Consider the following 19023-nt stretch of genomic DNA (forward strand, 5'->3'; position numbering starts at 1 on the left):
AGGTAACTATTGTCAAATATAATATTTCCGTAAAATGTATAAGCTTGAAGTAGAAGCCTAAGTGTTGTTGTCCGTTAGTTTACTCCAATTAGGGGAGGGGTGGTAGGGTTAGGAGAAAATAAAGGAAAATGTATTAAAAAATATATATATACACCACCGTTCAAAAGTTTGGGGTCAATTAGAAATGTCCTTGTCCATTAAAATAACATCAAATTGATCAGAAATACAATGTAGACATTGTTAATGTTCTACATTTCTATTGTAGCTGGAAACAGCAGATTTTTTTAATGGAATATCTACATAGGCGTACAGAGGCCAATTATCAGCAACCATCACTCCTGTGTTCCAGTGGTACGTTGTGTTAGCTAATCCAAGATTATCATTTTAAAAGGCTAATTGATCTTTATAAAACCCTTTCGCAATTATGTTAGCATACCTGAAAACTGTTTTTCTGATTAAAAGAGCAATAAAACTGTCCTTCTTTATACAAGTTGAGTATCTGGAGCATCATTTCTTTGTTCGATTACAGGCTCAAAATGGCCAAAAACAAAGACATTTCTTCTGAAACCATGTGAGAAATTGCCAAGAAACTGAAGATTTCGTACAACGCTGTGACCTACTCTCTTCACAGAACAGCGCAAACTGGCTCTAACCAGAATAGAAAGAGAAGTGGGAGGCCCCGGTGCACAACTGAGTAAGAGGACAAGTACATTACAGTATCTAGTTTGAGAAACAGATGCCTCACATGTCCTCAACTGGCAGCTTCAATAAATAATACTCGCAAAACACCAGTCTCAACGTCAACAGTGAAGAGGTGACTCCGGGATGCTGGCCTAGGCAGAGTTGCAAAGAAAAAGCCATATCTCAGACTGGCCAATAAAAATAAAAGATTAAGATGGGCAAAAGAACACAGACAGTGGACAGAGGAACTCTACCTAGAAGGCCACCATCGAAGAGTTGCCTCTTCACTGTTGACGCTGAGATTGGTGTTTATCGGGTACTATTTAATGAAGTTGCCAGTTAGACCCCAAACTTTTGAACGATAGTGTATATTTAGGAAAAAAATATGTGGGTTATTGGAAATTATGCAGACAATTACATTGATGGAAGCCACAATCTACCTGCAATATTGAAGTCGATCTACCCCCCCCCCCCCCATTTTCTTATATATATTTATTTTTAAAAGCTGGATGCTACTATACGAGAGATTGTTTGTGAGGAGATTACCTCTGCCCCCGATTTACAATTAAAACCGGTAAATTAATCATTGGCAGTGCTCATTGCTTAAGTGGATACATATTCAACCAAAGTGGAAAAACTGGAGAAGACCGCCAATCGAAAATCATTCCCATACATTCAATGTGTGGTTCACAGGCTCATTATTCAGGTCTGTTATCCATGCACAATCATGCAGCCTAGCCTGTAGCTATGATGCTGCCCTCAGCATAAGACAATGATGAGATTACAAACTCATGTTTGTGTACAAGAAACAATATTACTGTTTTTGCTGAGCATTGAACTTATTATTATATTGACTATGGTCCAGGACATTTACATAGTGACGACACCATGCCTATGAATGAACAATGGACAATATATTGATCCTGCAGCTATCCTATTCTTGACTGTTTAGGCATTATCTTTTTTGTTTAACTTTTTTCTTCATTACCCACCCGTACTCTTCAAGTCTGCTAACTTAATTGTAAAGGTCTGAATTGGTTACTTATTTTGTTTTACTTTTGTTATTATTCCATTTTTGTATACCTTAAGACCAAAAATATGCTGCTTAAGAGATTTCTTATGTAAGGCTGTCACTCGCCGTTATGCTACACCCCAGTAATTATAGTGCGGGGCAGGGGGAACCAGGGAGAAACGGCTGGGGGCTAGGGAAGGGGGAACGATTTATAGAAATGGTCTTCTGGGTGTGGAGCGACCAATGGGTAGATTTCCCTGTGGGTCCTGCTTTTTATTTAACATCCATGGGCTTATCAACTCTAAAGATATCAATTGCATATTAGAAAAACTATGGTAACACTAGCTATTCTCTCATGGAGTTTGAAAGGCCTTAATATTCCTATCAAGCTTTCCAGCTGTCTTGATATTCTAGAAAGAACCATATTGGTAAAGCAGTGTTCCAAGAAACACACCTACTCCAAACGGACACACAGAATAGAGAATAATATGCACAAACTGGCTGCTTTTTCATCAGCCCCAAACAAAACTAAGGGTGTAATCATAATGAAACATAAGAAACTCAAAATCACCATCCTTGGGATAGGCGAAGACCAAGAAGGCAGAATCACTTTCCTTAAAGGGTAGGTAGCATAAACCTAACGACGTGTAACATATGGATTTGCATTAGAAAGTCCCAATACAAAAATACACCTAATTTTTCAATTTTTCGAGTTATTACATAAAACTGGTCAGAATCCCGGAGTCATAGCAGAAAAAACATTGTCGTGTGGGACGTAGTAGGGAGGACCCAGAAAGCCTGCCTATTCCCAATAATGTAAACTCCACCAGAAATAACTTTAAATGTATAACTTTTGCACTCATGACTACTGGTTTAAATTTTCAGCCAATTTACAAGAAAATCGTTTATGAATTTATTGTTAGAAATCAGCTTGCAAGGTTGCCAGCAAACTAGCCTGCCAGCTTTATCTCTACGAGCCTGCTAACTTTACGTTAGCACTGCGTGAGTCAGCCAGTTGCTTTCAACACCTAGTTTACCACTACGTTAAAGTAAACCAACATTTTGTAAATACATAATGCTATCAAATAATGTTACCGGTATATGCAGTTATCATAGCCAGCCAGCCAGCTAAAGTTAGTTATGTTTGCCTGCTAGCTAGGCTAGCAACCTAACTAGCCTAGCTGGTCAACCACCACGGTTGACATAGCTAAGTAGTAAGCCAGAGAATAACTAGTATAGTATTAATGAGGTTGTAATCAGAGAGTATTATGTTGGAGATCCTTGGTTTCATCTCATCCTAAATTGGTTTAGACATGATTATTCTGCTCCCTGGCTGAGTATAAAGAGAAATAGGGTGTCTTCTATGGGAAGAGATGGTCTTCACTGACGTACAGTGCATTTGGAAAGTATTCAGACCCCTTGACTTTTTCCACATGTTGTTACGTTACAACCTTATTCTAAACTGTATTAAATAGTTTTTTCCCTCATAAATCTACACACAATAGCCCATAATGACACAGCAAAAACAGGTTGTTAGAAATGTTTGCAAATGTATTAAACATGGAAATATCACATTTGCATAAGTATTCAGATCCTTTACTCAGTGCTTTGTTGAAGCACCTTTGGCAGTGATTACAGCCTTGAGTCTTCTTGGGTATGACACTACAAGCTTGGCACACCTGTATTTTGGGAGTTTCTTACATTCTTCTCTGTAGATCCTCTCAAGCTCTGCCAGGTTTCCTCCAGACGTAACGCTTGGCATTCAGGCCAAAGAGTTCAATCTTGGTTTCATCAGACCAGAGAATCTTGTTCAACAAACTAGAATGGTCCAAACACACCAAGACAGTCGTGAAGAGGGCACGACAAAGCCTATTCCCTCTCGGATAACTAATAAGATTTGGCATGGGTCCTGATATCCTCAAAAGGTTCTACAGCTGCAACATCGAGAGCATCCTGACTGGTTGCATCACTGCCTGGTTCGGCAATTGCTCGGCCTCTGACCGCAAGGCACTATAGAGGGTAGTGCGTATGGCCCAGAATATCACTGGGGCTAAGCTGCCTGCCATCCAGGACCCCTACACCAGGCGATGTCAGAGGAAGGCCCTAAAAATGGTCAAAGACCCCAGCCACCCCAGTCATAGACTGTTCTCTCTACTACCGCATGGCAAGCGGTACCGGAGTGCCAAGTCTAGGACAAAAAGGCTTCTCAACAGTTTTTACCCCCAAGCCATAAGACTCCTGAACAGGTAATCAAATGGCTACCCGGACTATTTGCATTATGTTTCCCCCTCAACCCCTCTTTTTACGCTGCTGCTACTCTCTGTTTATCATATATGCATAGTCACTTTAACTATACATTCATGTACATGCTACCTCATTTGGGCCGACCAACCAGTGCTCCCGCACATTGGCTAACCGGGCTATCTGCATTGTGTCCCGCCACCCACCACCCACCACCCTCCACCCGCCAACCCCTCTTTTACGCTACTGCTACGCTCTGTTCATCATATATGCATAGTCACTTTAACCATATCTACATGTACGTACTACCTCAATCAGCCTTACTAACCGGTGTCTGTATGTAGCCTCGCTACTTTTATAGCCTTGCTACTGTATATAGCCTGTCTTTTTTCTGCTGTTTTATTTCTTTACTTATCTATTGTTCACCTAACACCTTTTTTGCACTATTGATTAGAGCCTGTATGTAAGCATTTCACTGTAAGGTCTACACCTGTTGAATTTGGTGCACGTGACACATAAACTTTGATTTGATTTGAAGTCCTTTTTTCTACTGTATATTTACAACTTAGGTCAGCTATGCTGGCCTATGGAGTCCCTTGGGAAACCCAACTACCGAACCATCCAATGATGGGATATATAAATAAATGATCTTAGCTTCAGAAATGACTGATCTCTATTATATATAAACAACTTTTGGAAAACTAATATTCTGAGCTACCAATTAAAAAGTATTGTCCACAGACCTAATTTAATCTGAAAACCCTTTAACTGGAACAGAATATGAAAAAATATGACCTTGGCATCCCATAATCCGAGCATCAATTTATACATTTTAAGTCAGTTGACAGACTGCATTTAACACCAAGGAAACATTTTATGATGAAGTTATCCCCAACTCCCAGCTGTTCATTATGTCCTCTAAATCAGGTAGGCACATTCCTCCATATGATGTGGGGGTGCCCTGCAGTTTAATACTTTTGGGCTAAAGTTACAAAATTCCTTATGAAGTGCATGAATGTAAATATTCAATGCTTTGCATCTATAATGTTACTTAACGATGATAGCTCCTTGAATCTCTCAATCAAGCAACAATTACTGCTGGCAGGCATCACTTACCTCACTCTCTCCCAATTCCCCAGTGGATACAGTTACTGTTAGAAGTTATAACATTAGAATTGTCAACAGCGAGACTGAATGGTGCTAGTCAAGGAACAATTAAAGCCTGGACAAATATACTTAACTCAGAAGAGAATAATCTCAGCTAAAGCCCAACACATACATACAAACAATACACACACTGAACAAAAATAAGAATGCAACATGCAACAATTTTTTATATTTGACTGAGTTACAGTTCATATAAGAAAATCAGTCAATTGAAATACATTCATTAGGCCCTGATCTATGGATTCCACATGACTGGGAATACAGATATGCATCTGTTGGTCACAGACACCTTAAAAAAAGGTTAGGGGCGTGGATCAGAAAATAAGTCAGTATCTGGTGTGACACCCATTTGCCTAATGCAGCGTGACACATCTCCTTCGCATAAAGTTGATCAGGCTGTTGATTGTGGCCTGTGGAATGTTGTCCCAGTCCTCTTCAATGGCTGTGTGAAGTTGCTGGATATTGGCTGGAACTGGAACATGCTGTCGTACATGTCGATCCAGAGTATCCCAAACATGCTCAACGGGTGACATGTCTGTTGAGTATGCAGGCCATAGAAGAACTGGGACACATATGTATATATGTATTGGAGGGGAGGTGGGGGGTTGGATGGGTACATGTTGGGACTGGGTGTGGTTTGGAGAATGGGATGGGAGGTTGGGGCTGTAGGCCCACTTCTTTTTTCTCTTCTGTTACTCTTTACATTGAATTTATTATCACTTAAACTCTGTATGTATTTCTTACAGGGTTTTTTTGTGCTATTTTGAGTGGCAGCCTACATGCACTTTTGAAATGGATAATGTACCTGTAACCCCCCCCCCAAACAAAAAACAACAAAACAAATAAAAATGTGGTCCTCCAAAAAATAATACATCACATAGTAACGGCTGTGACTGTGTCTTGTAGACCTGGGCCATATGTATCAAGAGCCTCAGAGTAGGAGTGCTGATTTAGGATAAGTTTAGCCTTTTAGATCACAATGAATAAGATTACATGGCCAGGGGGGACCTGATCCTAGATCAGCACTGCTACTCTGAGACACTTGATACGGTCCCAGATAATTATGTGTTGGCATTAGAATTTAGCCTACCCTCTTGTTGTGAGAGGAAATTGTACTCTGCATCTAGGAAAATACTGTATGTAAGTATTTTAATCCCCTGTTAATGATGTTGTACATGCATTCATTTCAGGTAAGTCTCTTGTTAAAGTAGTTTATTTCAGATATGAAGCATTGAAATACACATGATCAGGGTGTACATTAAACTTCAGGAAATCAAAAATTACACTCAATTAATCTGCCTTTGTCTAGAATACACAATCACTGGCATAATTAAGCCAGCAGAGCCTGCACAATGGAAAAGAACAAGACTGTGATAGACAGGCATTAGTCCTATTCAGTCCTTCCAGATCAGTAGCCCCCAAAGAGGTAAGAGCTAGGGAGTAAAATGGAACACGACCTATTTGTAATTTGGAGGGACTACACTCAGTCTCTGTTGTTCTGTTGCCTCCTGCTGGAGAGAAAGTGAACCTTCAGTTATCGGTGAACATACCAGTCGTATAGGTTACTGATGGACAACGATCAGTTTGTCAGAAGGTGCAGATAAAATGTCAAGTGCACCAACGGAAAGGAAATAGGAAACATGAAGGTTTGCAGGGATTACACAGACCTATCTCTGGTGTTAGGCCACTGTGCTGTAGACCACAACATCTGGTTCTGCTGCCTGTAAGAGAGGAGGAACACACATAGATTGATAGCTATAATGGTGAGTTACAGAGCCTATATAAATATAAGCTTCTGCCAGTACAAACACATACAGGCATGAATAAGTTAAGCAAGTCATCAACACAGTAGAGCAGCTTTTTATGTAGGCCTTGGTCTTGGTGACCGCGGTGCTGTATGTCACTGCATCATCAGGTAATGGGTCCCGATGGTAGACGGTTACATAGAGTTATTCAGATAATATTTACATCCATTTTGTATTCATTGTACATTCTACAATACATCAGGGCTGTCAATTCAAGTTCTGCTTCTCAAGACAGAAAAATACTATACAAGACCAGCAGTGTGTATGTGTTTACTTAGTTTAACGTTTACCCTTTGTGCTGTCCTGTGCTGCTTAGGAATCACAGTGCTGTACAAGTCACCGTGGCTCTCAGAGTTTAGACCCTGTGGGATGGAGGAGAGAGAGCAACATGATCTCATCCACTCAGAGAGGGGGTTAGTTGAGTTGCAGAGGGTTTCGGTTGGGTTGGAGGGGGTTGGGTTGAGTATGATGGGGATTTAGTTGGGTTGCCGAGGGTTTAGGTTGGTTTGGAGGGGGTTGGGTTGAGTTTGATGGGGGTTTATTTGGGTTGCAGAGGGTTTAGGTTGGTTTGGAGTGGGTTGGGTTGAGTTTGATGGGGTTGTTAAGTTGGTTTGCAGAGGGTTTAGGTTGTGTTGAAGGGGGGTTGGGTGAAAGAGGTTACGTTTTACCTGTTGTGTTGATCCTCTGATGTGACTCACAGTGCTGTAGGTAATGTTCTGCTCAGGGTCAGCAGACTGCTGAAAGAATGAAACACAAACCTTGTTAACGTCAAACTTTTTTTTACGACAGAAGGATGTTGTACACATGTATATTGACACATGAATTTGCAGTTTCGATGTATTCTATGAATGTACAAAATGTGTTATCATTCAAGTGTCAGGAGTTGTGGTGAGGGATTTGAGGAAGTCAAATATGCATACTCAGTGCATGACTAAATTGAGAAATGCAGTTCTCTTTCAACTGTTTAACTTAATATTCTTGAGTCCAGTAAACCTAAGAGATCGGGTTGATAATTGAGGCCTTTTATGACTATCAACCAAAGCTTTCTCAAGAAGAGGAAGGAACAGATGAGTGACAAGATAACATGACCATAGCTTACTACTGAGGTGTTTGTTGGTTGGTCCTTTGCCTTCTTGTACTCTGAAATAATCAAAAGAGGATATTGGTACTAATGAACTCTGATGTCAAACCTTTCATTTGTAGAAGCAACTACGGTCCTGTATTTATAATATTCTGCAAATGACATTAGTCATTATTATTATTGTTTTAATACATTTTCATTAAAACAAATACATACCATGTTTTCTCAACATCTTCCATGTGAGCAAGGTAACAGCTATCACCACCACCAACAGGCTCAGAGGAATGAGCAGGACTACCAGCAAACTGGAATATAAAATGCAAATAAATAGAATATATAGATAATCACAGGCATTGATCTCAGTATCATAGGCATCATTTTTTTGGACTGTTGCGACATAGAAATACTTTATAGCCTATCATGGTCCGAACACATTCGTTTTAGGAAGTAAGGAATAAGGAACTTTACCAAAAGAGGGAGGAGAAGAGAATGCCACAAAAGCTTAAGTATGTCACAATACACGCACAAAGATATCTAACCATGGGGAAGTGGTAAAAGAAGGTGTTTTTAATTTTGTATACACTTTCATCCATTGCCCCCACACCCTTACAGTTTCACCAACCATTTGGATGACTATTACATTTTTGTCATTTAGTAGACGCTCTTATCCAGAGCGACTTACAGAAGCAATTAGGGTTAAGTGCCTTGCTCAAGGGCACAACAACATATTTTTCTGACTAGGGGATTTGAACCGCCATCCTTCCGTTTGTACTGGCCCAAAGCTCTTAACCATTAGGCTACCTGCCGCCAATGTTCCATATAAGCTGCGCACAGCTCCCCCGCAGAAGAAATATCAGCCTCTACAGAGAAGCACGAGATTGAATTTCACTCAACTTTCACAAGTTTTCTTTGTTACTTAACACTATAAACGTTTCCCTTTACTGTGGGAATTCAATCGAATCAATGCAATATTAGCCAATTCCATTGCAACAAACAAACAAAACGAACTATGCAAGAGATTTTGTTGTAGGCAGAATGCATTGGAGTAGAATTCTATTGCATTGACAGGCACAACTCAGGCCCTTACTCCACAGACCGGTGCACCATAACCAATAAGATCTGCAGTAGACCTATATGCAAATAGACCATTGCCATATATAGATTTATGCCATTCACTTTGAACTGGACTGCTTTACAGCATGAGCTATTATTATGTGTTTTGAGATCAAACCAAGAGCTGCATGTAGCCATGTGTTCCCATTTGTTCATATTCTTTTCTAGTTAGTGAGTTACTAGCCTAGTTATAGATCATTTGTATTCGGCAATGTGGGAGTGACTGCTTCCTACAAGAGCACAAAACGTGTACTTTTCTAGTCATCTTTGAAAAACAAGTCAGGTAAAGAGCTTTTTTTATGTCTTAAAGGGGCAATATTGTATTTTGAGAGAGACTTGAATAAGCTAAGTTGCCAATATGCAGAGGGTAGCATAATTTGTCTGATTCTCTATAATAATGGAATTTGTAACGTGGTTTCTTGCATCAAACAACACAACAAAATGTTCAGTTACCTCCTTGTCTGAAGAACAAATGGATAATTAATGTAAATGCCTGCATGTTTTTTCAAAAGTCTCATGGAATGTAGGCCTACATTGAACACCACACATTGGATGCTACTGTTGGCTGAAGGAAATAACTGCTATTTCCATGTTAAAATGTTATCTGATCCATAGTTTTTGATTGTAGGCCACTCTGGTAGGCCTACAGTGTGATCGAATAGCCACAGTAGCCTACTTGGCCCCTGTCAAAACAGTAAATTAAAGCAGGTACAGCCTCAGTGTTCACAGTAAACGTACACCGGAAGTTGCACAGAATTTTCACAAAGTTCAAGTTTGCGCTCAGCAGACCTGACATTTTCTCAGTGCTTAAACATTTTTAGAGGGAACATTTCCTGCTGCCCCTGTTAAAGTGAGGAGACTGAATACTGACCTCTGGGTCCTTTCCTGTCGCTTCTCGTCAGTTCCCCCATTGTTCTGGTCTGTAACAGAAGGGGTGAATGTGGGCTGAGAAGTGTTAGACTCAACACCTGTTAGTGAAGTTTAGTAAGTGGTTGGAGCTTTTGTCGCTGTGAGAAGCTCCAATAAGTAGCTCCAATAAACTGACTGGTGTACAATTTAGATTTATATGATTAAAACCAGGTAACTGGAATGTTGATTAGCTAATCTATATAATGCTTTCTTAGCTTGTGTTTGACACATGCGTTAAAATTAAATTCCTTGTATTTTCAGTATTATTTTCAAATCTAGGTGGTAGATATGATGAACAGTTTTATAAAGATTGTTCCATTTCTTAAAGATCTTTAACATGACTGACAGGAAAATCTCAAGAGAACGTGTGGTCAAAAGATTTCCACTTTGGGGCCTCCTGAGTGGCGCAGCGGTCTAAGGCACTGCATCGCAGTGCTAGAGGCGATGATACAGACCCGGGTTTATTCCCTGGCTGTGCCACAACCAGCCGTGGCCGGAAGTCCCATAGGACGGTGCACAAATGACCTAGCATCGTCCGGGTTAGGGGAGGGTTTGGCCGGGGGGGGCTTTACTTGGCTCATCGCGCCCTAGCAACTCCTTGTGGCGGGCCGGGTGCCTGCAGGCTGACCCCGGTCGCCAGATGAACGGTGTTTCCTCCAACACATTGGTGCGGCTTGCTTCCGGGTTAAGCTGGCGGGTGTTAAGAAGCGCGGTTAGGCGGGTCCTGTTTCGGAGGACGCATGACTCCACTTTCGCCTCTCCCGAGCCCTTTGGGGAGTGGCAGCGATGAGACAAGATCGAAATTGCAAAGAAAAAAGGCAAAATACAATATATATATATTTCCACTTTGCTTCAGAAATGTTCCTTAATCTCTAACACTGGATGAATAAACGGGACTCATACTTGGTTATATGGGATTGCTCTGTACTTACTTGTGGTGGTGGTGTTACTCTGTGTTGTGGTTGGTTGGTTAACAGTGATATGAACAGGCATCTGTAGATCTCCAACTGCACACCAGTACCAGCCAGTGTTCTTAATTGTTAGTTGACTCATCGTTACGATCATGACTTTTTTTCCATTGGCAAGAATCCGCTTTAATTCTACTGATGCTCCATCTAAATTCCCAACACTCTTCTCCACGCAAGAGCCACCCAGCCTGCACCAGCAGAAATCTCCAGAGTTATGATAGTTACAATTGACAGTGACACTCTGTCCTTCAACTCCAGCCACATGTTGTTGGTCCACATAGAGCCCTGCAGTACCTGCACAATGAATGGATTTGAAGGGTCAACCTTTGTGTGAATGTCAAATAATCCCCATACAGAGTACATGTTCGGTCATTTTAATAAGGTAAATCTAGATCAGAAAACACAAGTGGTTTAAACAGAATTATGAGGCCAGATGTTCATCTAAACTAACCAATTTCACATGGTATTACTAAACTCAGTACATGGTATTACTAAACTCAGTACATGGTATTACTAAACTCAGTACATGGTATTACTAAACTCAGTACATGGTATTACTAAACTCAGTACATGGTATTTCAATGATCAGAAAGGTAAGGATCTCACCTGTGGCAACTGACAGATATAGATATGTGGTGTCACCTTTCTCCACAGCACACCAGAAATATCCAGAGACCCCTAGTTGCAGATTCTTCATGGTCACAGTGAAGACTCTTGTAGTAACATGATCAGCGATGGACAACCCATTAGATGCACTCTGAGAGTCAGTACGTATTAGAGTAGAGCAAAAATTGAAAAAATATCCACTACACCAGTATTTCACATGTTTTTCAGAGCCATGATGATAGAGACATGGGATGGTGATGGAGCCTCCTTCACGTACAGACACATGACTCACTGTGGACACACCGTGAATACCTGTAGACACAACAGAAAATACCTATATAGATACTTTAATTTGACCCAACTGCTCAAGAGTCCCACCAGATGATCAGCCAAACCACTTGACATAATGTATACATTTGTGACCTCTGGAGAGAAATGAGTGATACTGTCGTTGTCACACTATGTGTTTGTGACACCAGAGAAGACTGAGACATGTTAGTGCCGTTGGCGTCACACCGAAATCCAGCCACGAGAACGTAACACTTTGACCATTAAACTCATATTTAGCTTTGACACCCTTCAACTATGGACACAATCTCTAGTTTCAATCAGATACAATTTGAAGTTAATGAAATAGTTATGATATACTGTAACTTACTGTAACTATACTGTAACTTTGACTGGATGGTCGTTCTGATATCTACTGTAGTACAATGTTGAAAAAAGAAATGTGTGCAAAATATGTTACTTACACTTTTGTTATTAGGTAAAAAATATCCCTATTTTTTCAAATTGATAGACATGGGAGCTTTTTCTTTTCTATTTCAAGAGTTTGATGATATCTTGGGCCATGCCAAAGATGAAAAGTGGATCACTAAGCAAGAATATGACTTTATTTTCCCTGCCCACCCCAGGTTGGCGTGCTATTACATGTTACCAAAGGTTAACAAGGATCCTCATAACCCTCCTGGAAGGCCCATCATCAGCAACAATAATACAGCAATACATTACAAGTACACTAACATATACTTGGGGTGGCAGGTAGCCTAGTGGTTAGAGCGTTGGGCCAGTAACTGGCCAGCAATTTCCAAAAGCCTGAAGGTACCACGTTCGTCTGGACAAACAATAGGATGCAAGTATAAACACCATGGGACCCCGCAGCCGTCATACCGCTCAGGAAGGAGACGTGTTCTGTCTCCTAGAGATGGACATACTTTGGTGCGAAAAGTGCAAATCAATCCCAGAACAACAGCAAAGGACCTTGTGAAGATGCTGGAGGAAACAGGTACAAAAGTGTCTTTATCCACAGTAAAACGAGTCCTATATTGACATAACCTGAAAGGCCGCTCCGCAAGGAAGAAGCGACTGCTCCAAAACCGCCATAAAAAAGCCAGACTATGCTTTGCAACTGCACATGGGGACAAAGATTGTACTTTTTGGAGAAATGTCCTCTGGTCTGAGGAAACAAAAATAGAACTGTTTGGCCATAATGACCATTCTTATGTTTGGAGGAGAAAGGGGGAGGCTTGCAAGCCGAAGAACACCATCCCAACTGTGAAACATGTGGGTGGCAGCATCATGTTGTGAGGGTGCTTTGCTGCAGGAGGGACTGGTGCACTTCACAAAATAGATGGCATCATGAGGAGGAAAATTATGTGGATGTATTGAAGCAACATCTCAAGACATCAGTCAGGAAGTTAAAGCTTGGTCGCAAATGGGTCTTCCAAATGTACAATGACCCCAAGCATACTTCCAAAGTTGTGGCAAAATGGCTTAAGGACAACAAAGTCAGGCTACCCAAAATGTTTGACCCAAGTTAAAAAATTTAAAGGCAAAGCTACCAAATACTAATTGAGTGTATGTAAACTTCTGACCCACTGAGAATGTGATGAAAGAAATAAAATCTGAAATAAATGATTCTTTCTATTATTATTCTGACATTTCACATTCTTAAAATAAAGTGATGAAGCTAACTGACCTAAAACAGGGCATTTTTACTGGGATTAAATGTCAGGAATTGTGAAAAACTGAGTTTAAATGAATTTGGCTATGGTGTATGTAAACTTCTGACTTCAACTGTACTTCAAATATGTAGTGTACTTTTCTAGGATATCTTAAGTATACTATAAATATACTATCATAACACTTCATCCTTAAAAACACTTTTTAAATTCATTGGTTTTTTTTCAGTCTTGCAGTATACAACAGGTGGGTGGCAGGTAGCCTTGTGGTTAGGAGTGTTGGGCCAGTAACTGAAAGGTTGCTGGTTCAAATCCCTGAGCTGACTAAGTGAAACATCTGTTGATGTGCCCTTGAGCAAGGCACATAACACTAATTGCTCCAGGGTTGCTGTCAATAATAGCTGATCCCTGGCACTGAACCCACTCTAAGGGGTAGTGGGATATTCACAAAATAATTTACAATTCACTCTTGTATGTGTGAAATAGACAAATTTCAGCGCCCACCTAATTATCTTATCAATATACTATCAACCTTCAATACACCTTGTAATTTAAATGCATTGTATTTTATTTTTTAAGTATACTATATGTTCACTATCATTACACTTAAACATGCTCATTAAAAGTTTACTTCAATTTCATATGCTTTAATTGTAATTGAGTTTATTCATTCAAAATACACTTGGAGTTGTTTTTAAGTTGAGGCATAGATTTTTTTTATGGAACTCTGCTTCTGAGTTATAAAGTACTATAAGGGCACAAGGCGAGACCCAGATGTAGACACGGGAGGCAGATGGTTTGAGTCTTTGATATTTATTAATAATCCAAAAGGGATAGTCAAGAGAACGGTCGTGGACAGGCAAGAGGTCAAAACTAGTTCAGACTCCAGGAGGTACACTGTGGCAGGCAAGCTCGAGGTCAGGGCAGGCAGAATGGTCAGGCAGGTGTGTACAGAGACCAGGAAACAGGCAAGGGTCAAAACCGGGAGGACTAGCAAAAGAGAATAGAAAATGCAGGAGCACGGGAAAACCACGCAGGTTGACTTGGAACATACAAGACGAACTGGAACAGACAGACAGAAACCACAGGTTTAAATACCCAGGGGATAATGGGGAAGATGGGCGACACCTGGAGGGGGTGGCACAAGGACAGGTGAAACAGATCCGGGTGTGACAAGTACATTATAAGTATAGTTTCAGTGCCAATGATGAGTTTTGAAGTACTTTCTGAATTCCTGTTCGGAAGAGTGCAGAGAAAGTTGACAATGATAATGATTGTTTATTCCACATAAGCGAACATGACTAGCTGAGGAATATGCTTCCTGAGAGTATACTTTCTCAAGAGAATATACTTAAGTATACTTTCAAAAAAGTATATTTAACTTAAATGTCCACAAAATATATTTGAGGTATACTTTCAAAAACAAATTTTTACCCAGTATCCCTTTCTGCAGCTGAAATTATTATTTATAATGCAACTGTTTGATCTTCATTTCCAACTGAATAATGCTGTACTTTTAATTACACATGACAAAAAAAAAACATATTGAGATACTAAAGTGTGAAATGCCACTGGTGCACAGTTATAAAAAACAATGACTTGTCACTGAGAGACTAGTCAGGTTTGAGGGAAAGATGAACAGAGCAAAATACAAAGAGATCCTTGGTGAAGCCCCAAAATTGCCCTCGCTAGAAGCCCGTGTTTCAGACATAAGGAAATGGATGGCTGCAAACTTTCTACTTTAAACTCGGACAAAACAGAGATGCTTGTTCTAGGTCCCAAGAAACAAAGAGATCTTCTGTTGAATCTGACAATTAATCTTGATGGTTGTAAAGTTGTCTCAAATAAAACTGTGAAGGACCACGGCGTTACTCTGGACACTGATCTCTCTTTTGACGGACATATCAAGACTGTTTCAAGGACAGCTTTTTTCCATCTACGTAACATTGCAAAAATCAGAAATTTTCTGTCCAAAAATGATGCAGAAAAATAAATCCATGCATTTGTTACTTCTAGGTTAGACTACAGCAATGCTCTACTTTCCGGCTACCCGGATAAAGCACTAAATAAACTTCAGTTAGTGCTAAATACGGCTGCTAGAATCCTGACTAGAACTAAACAATTTGATCATATTACTCCAGTTTTAGCCTCCCTACACTGACTTCCTGTTAAGGCAAGGGCTGATTTCAAGGTTTTACTGCTAACCTACAAAGCATTACATGGGCTTGCTCCTACCTATCTTTCTGATTTGGTCCTGCCGTACATACCTACACGTATGCTACGGTCACAAGACGCAGGCCTTCTAATTGTCCCTAGAATTTCTAAGCAAACAGCTGGATGCAGGGCTTTCTCCTATAGAGCTCCATTTTTATGGAATGGTCTGCCTACCCATGTGAGAGACGCAGACTCGGTCTCAACCTTTAAGTCTTTACTGAAGACTCATCTCTTCAGTGGGTCATATGATTGAGTGTAGTCTGGCCCAGGAGTGTGAAGGTGAACAGAAAGGCTCTGGAGCAACGAACCGCCCTTGCTGTCTCTGCCTGGCCGGTTCCCCTCTCTCCACTGGGATTCTCTGCCTCTAACCCTATTACAGGGGCTGAGTCACTGGCTTACTGGTGCTCTTTCATGCCGTCCCTATGAGGGGTGCGTCACTTGAGTGGGTTGAGTCACTGACGTGATCTTCCTGTCTGGGTTGGCCGTGGCGGAGATCTTTGTGGGCTATACTCGGCCTTGTCTCAGAATGGTAAGTTGGTGGTTGAAGATATCCCTCTAGTGGTGTGGGGGCTGTGCTTTGGCAAAGTGGGTGGGGTTATATCTTTCCTGTTTGGCCCTGTCTGGGGGTATCATCGGATGGGGCCACAGTGTCTCCTGACCCCTCCTGTCTCAGCCTCCAGTATTTATGCTGCAGTAGTTTATGTGTCGGGGTGCTAGGGTCAGTTTGTTATATCTGGAGTACTTCTCCTGTCTTATCCGGTGTCCTGTGTGAATTTAAGTATGCTCTCTCTAATTCTCTCTTTCTCTCTATCTTTCTCTCTCTCTCGGAGGACCTGAGCCCTAGGACCATGCCTCAGGACTACCTGGCATGATGACTCCTTGCTGTCCCCAGTTCACCTGGCCGTGCTGCTGCTCCAGTTTCAACTGTTCTGCCTGCGGCTATGGAACCCTGACATGTTCACCGGACGTGCTACCTGTCCCAGACCTGCTATTTTCAACTCTCTAGAGATACTCTGAATGATCGGCTATGAAAGCCAACTGACATTTATTCCTGAGGTGCTGACTTGCTGCACTCTCGACAACTACTGTAATTATTATTAATTGACCATGCTGGTCATTTATGAATATTTGAACATCTTGGCCATGTTCTGTTATAATCTCCACCCGACACAGCCAGAAGAGGACTGGCCACCCCTCATAGCCTGGATCCTCTCTAGGTTTCTTCCTAGGTTTTGGCCTTTCTAGGGAGTTTTTCCTAGCCACCCTGCTTCTACACCTGCATTGCTTGCTGTTTGGGGTTTTGGGCTGGGTTTCTGTACAGCACTTTGAGATATCAGCTGATGTAAGAAAGGCTATATAAATAATTTAGATTTGATTTGATGTAAACCTGCTCCAGAGCGCTCAGGACCTCAGACTGGGGCGAAGTTTCACCTACCAACAGAACAACGACCCTAAGCACACAGCCAAGACAACGCAGGAGTGGCTTCGGGACAAGTCTCTGAATGTCCTTGAATGGCCCAGCCAGAGCCCAGACTTGAACTCGATTGAACATCTCTGGAGAGACCTGAAAATAGCTGTGCAGCGACACTCCCCATCCAACCTTACAGAGCTTGAGAGAAACTGCCCAAATACAGGTGTACCAAGCTTGTAGCGTCATACCCAAAAAGACTTGAGGCTTAATCGCTGCCGAAGGTGCTTCAGCAAAGTACTGAGTAGTGTCTGAATGCTTATGAAAAAGTTATATTTCAGTTTTTTATTTTTTATACATTTGCAAAAATTCTAAAAACCCATTTTTGCTTTGTCATTATGGGGTATTGAATGTAGATTGATGATAGGGGAAAAAGCAATTTATTCAATTTTAGAATAAGAATGTAACATAACAAAATGTGGAAAAAGTCAAGGAAAAGTCAAGGAATTTCCGAATGCACTACACCTGACTACCCCTATTCTTTGTCACCCTGATAAAGGTTCTTGTAGCCGCAACGCGCCAGTAATCTTTAAAATGTTTGCTATATATAAGCCGTAAACAAAGGATTTTACATTTTTACACTACATGAGAGTGCCTTAATTACTTCTGGAAGTTGGTTTGCAAAAAGGCTTGTTTACTATCCAGCATCAACTTATTTTTGTTCTGTAGTATTTCATGCCATGATCAAAGAACACCTCATGGTATACAACTGTAACCAAAGAAGTGCTTTATTCCTGTGTCTCTTCTTAATATGTTAGATCTCGTTTACTGGAAATTGTGTTTAAATGTGTTATGCAAAAACTAGAAAAAGATAACTGCTGAAAAATACAACTGTTTCACAAATTAAAATGGCACTCATCAATACATCTGAGCACAACATACCTGTAATATTTGTGTTGTGGAGAAATGACCAGGCAGGAGACGGGAGTACAGTTAGTTTTCGTTTAGTCAAAACCTCTCCTGCTCTACAGTTCCCGGGCACACTAGTGTGCATGTGCATTTCCTATTAGGTGTAGTAACGTAACACTGTCGTAATACATCACTGCTTAGTAACAGCATAGTAACTAATATAAACAGATGTAGATCCCAGATACTACAATACCGAAAATCTTTAATGTTACTACAATGTCTATTGACAAAGTAGAAAGAACATTACAAGTGCTATGACTTTCAGCATGTACTCAGTCTCAGTGTCTGACTCAGGAACTGAGTCTAATAATATCAAACAACAAAATGGCTTCCCTCACTTACCTGACAGTCCAGTGAGGAAGAAAAGAGTGTGCAGGACAAGGAGGAGATATGGAGCCATGATTAGATGAGAGAGAAATTCTCTGGTAGCTTTTATGTTTGAATGGGTGCACTGGTGTGTGTCATGGACCAGGGCACCCAGGCAACTAACTCTACTTCCTGATCCACATGAATATCACTTATTTAACTCTTCCTGTTTTAATGACAATGCAACCATGTGCCCTATGCAAGACATTGTGTAGTCAATGTTGAGCTGTTGAACCTGACCAAGGTTGATGTTAATACATATGTTGATTTATATGATCATTGCTTGTGGTTCGTTCCCCATCCTCAATAGCCTGATAAAGTAATACATTTATAAACTCCTGAGTCCTGTGTTGGTCTGATAGTCCTTTCTGATATTAATAATTACAGTTACATGAAGAAAAAAAAGAAGTAATTAGTAACGTAATCCTTTGGATTACTCAAAATGAGTAACGGAATCCAATTACATTGTCAATAAAAAAAAAAGGTCACCTCATATAGCATTTCATTCATTTAGTAACATGA

The 19023-nt window shown here is 40.7% G+C and overlaps 1 protein-coding gene across 4 annotated transcripts; it reads right to left on the reverse strand.

The window, feature by feature from the left end:
- Nucleotides 1-6298: 6298 nt before the first annotated feature.
- Nucleotides 6299-18603, reverse strand: LOC129836337 (polymeric immunoglobulin receptor-like). Of its 4 annotated transcripts, none has more exons than XM_055902376.1 (10): nt 18478-18603; nt 11584-11895; nt 10942-11271; nt 9972-10020; nt 8204-8292; nt 8006-8046; nt 7575-7643; nt 7197-7268; nt 6769-6822; nt 6299-6609 (listed from the first exon to the last, which is right to left on the reverse strand). In XM_055902376.1, the coding sequence occupies exons 1-9, from the start codon at nt 18533-18535 to the stop codon at nt 6781-6783; spliced, it is 1062 nt and encodes a 353-aa protein (XP_055758351.1). In that variant the 5' UTR covers nt 18536-18603; the 3' UTR covers nt 6299-6609; nt 6769-6780. The 4 variants fall into 4 exon arrangements, with proteins under 4 accessions (XP_055758351.1, XP_055758352.1, XP_055758350.1 ...); XM_055902377.1 differs by having other exon boundaries at nt 6299-6612; XM_055902375.1 differs by having other exon boundaries at nt 6299-6822.
- Between the last annotated feature and the right edge of the window lie 420 nt (nt 18604-19023).

The sequence above is a fragment of the Salvelinus fontinalis genome, chromosome 37 (assembly GCF_029448725.1).
Source record: "Salvelinus fontinalis isolate EN_2023a chromosome 37, ASM2944872v1, whole genome shotgun sequence".
NCBI classification, from domain to species: Eukaryota; Metazoa; Chordata; class Actinopteri; order Salmoniformes; family Salmonidae; genus Salvelinus; species Salvelinus fontinalis.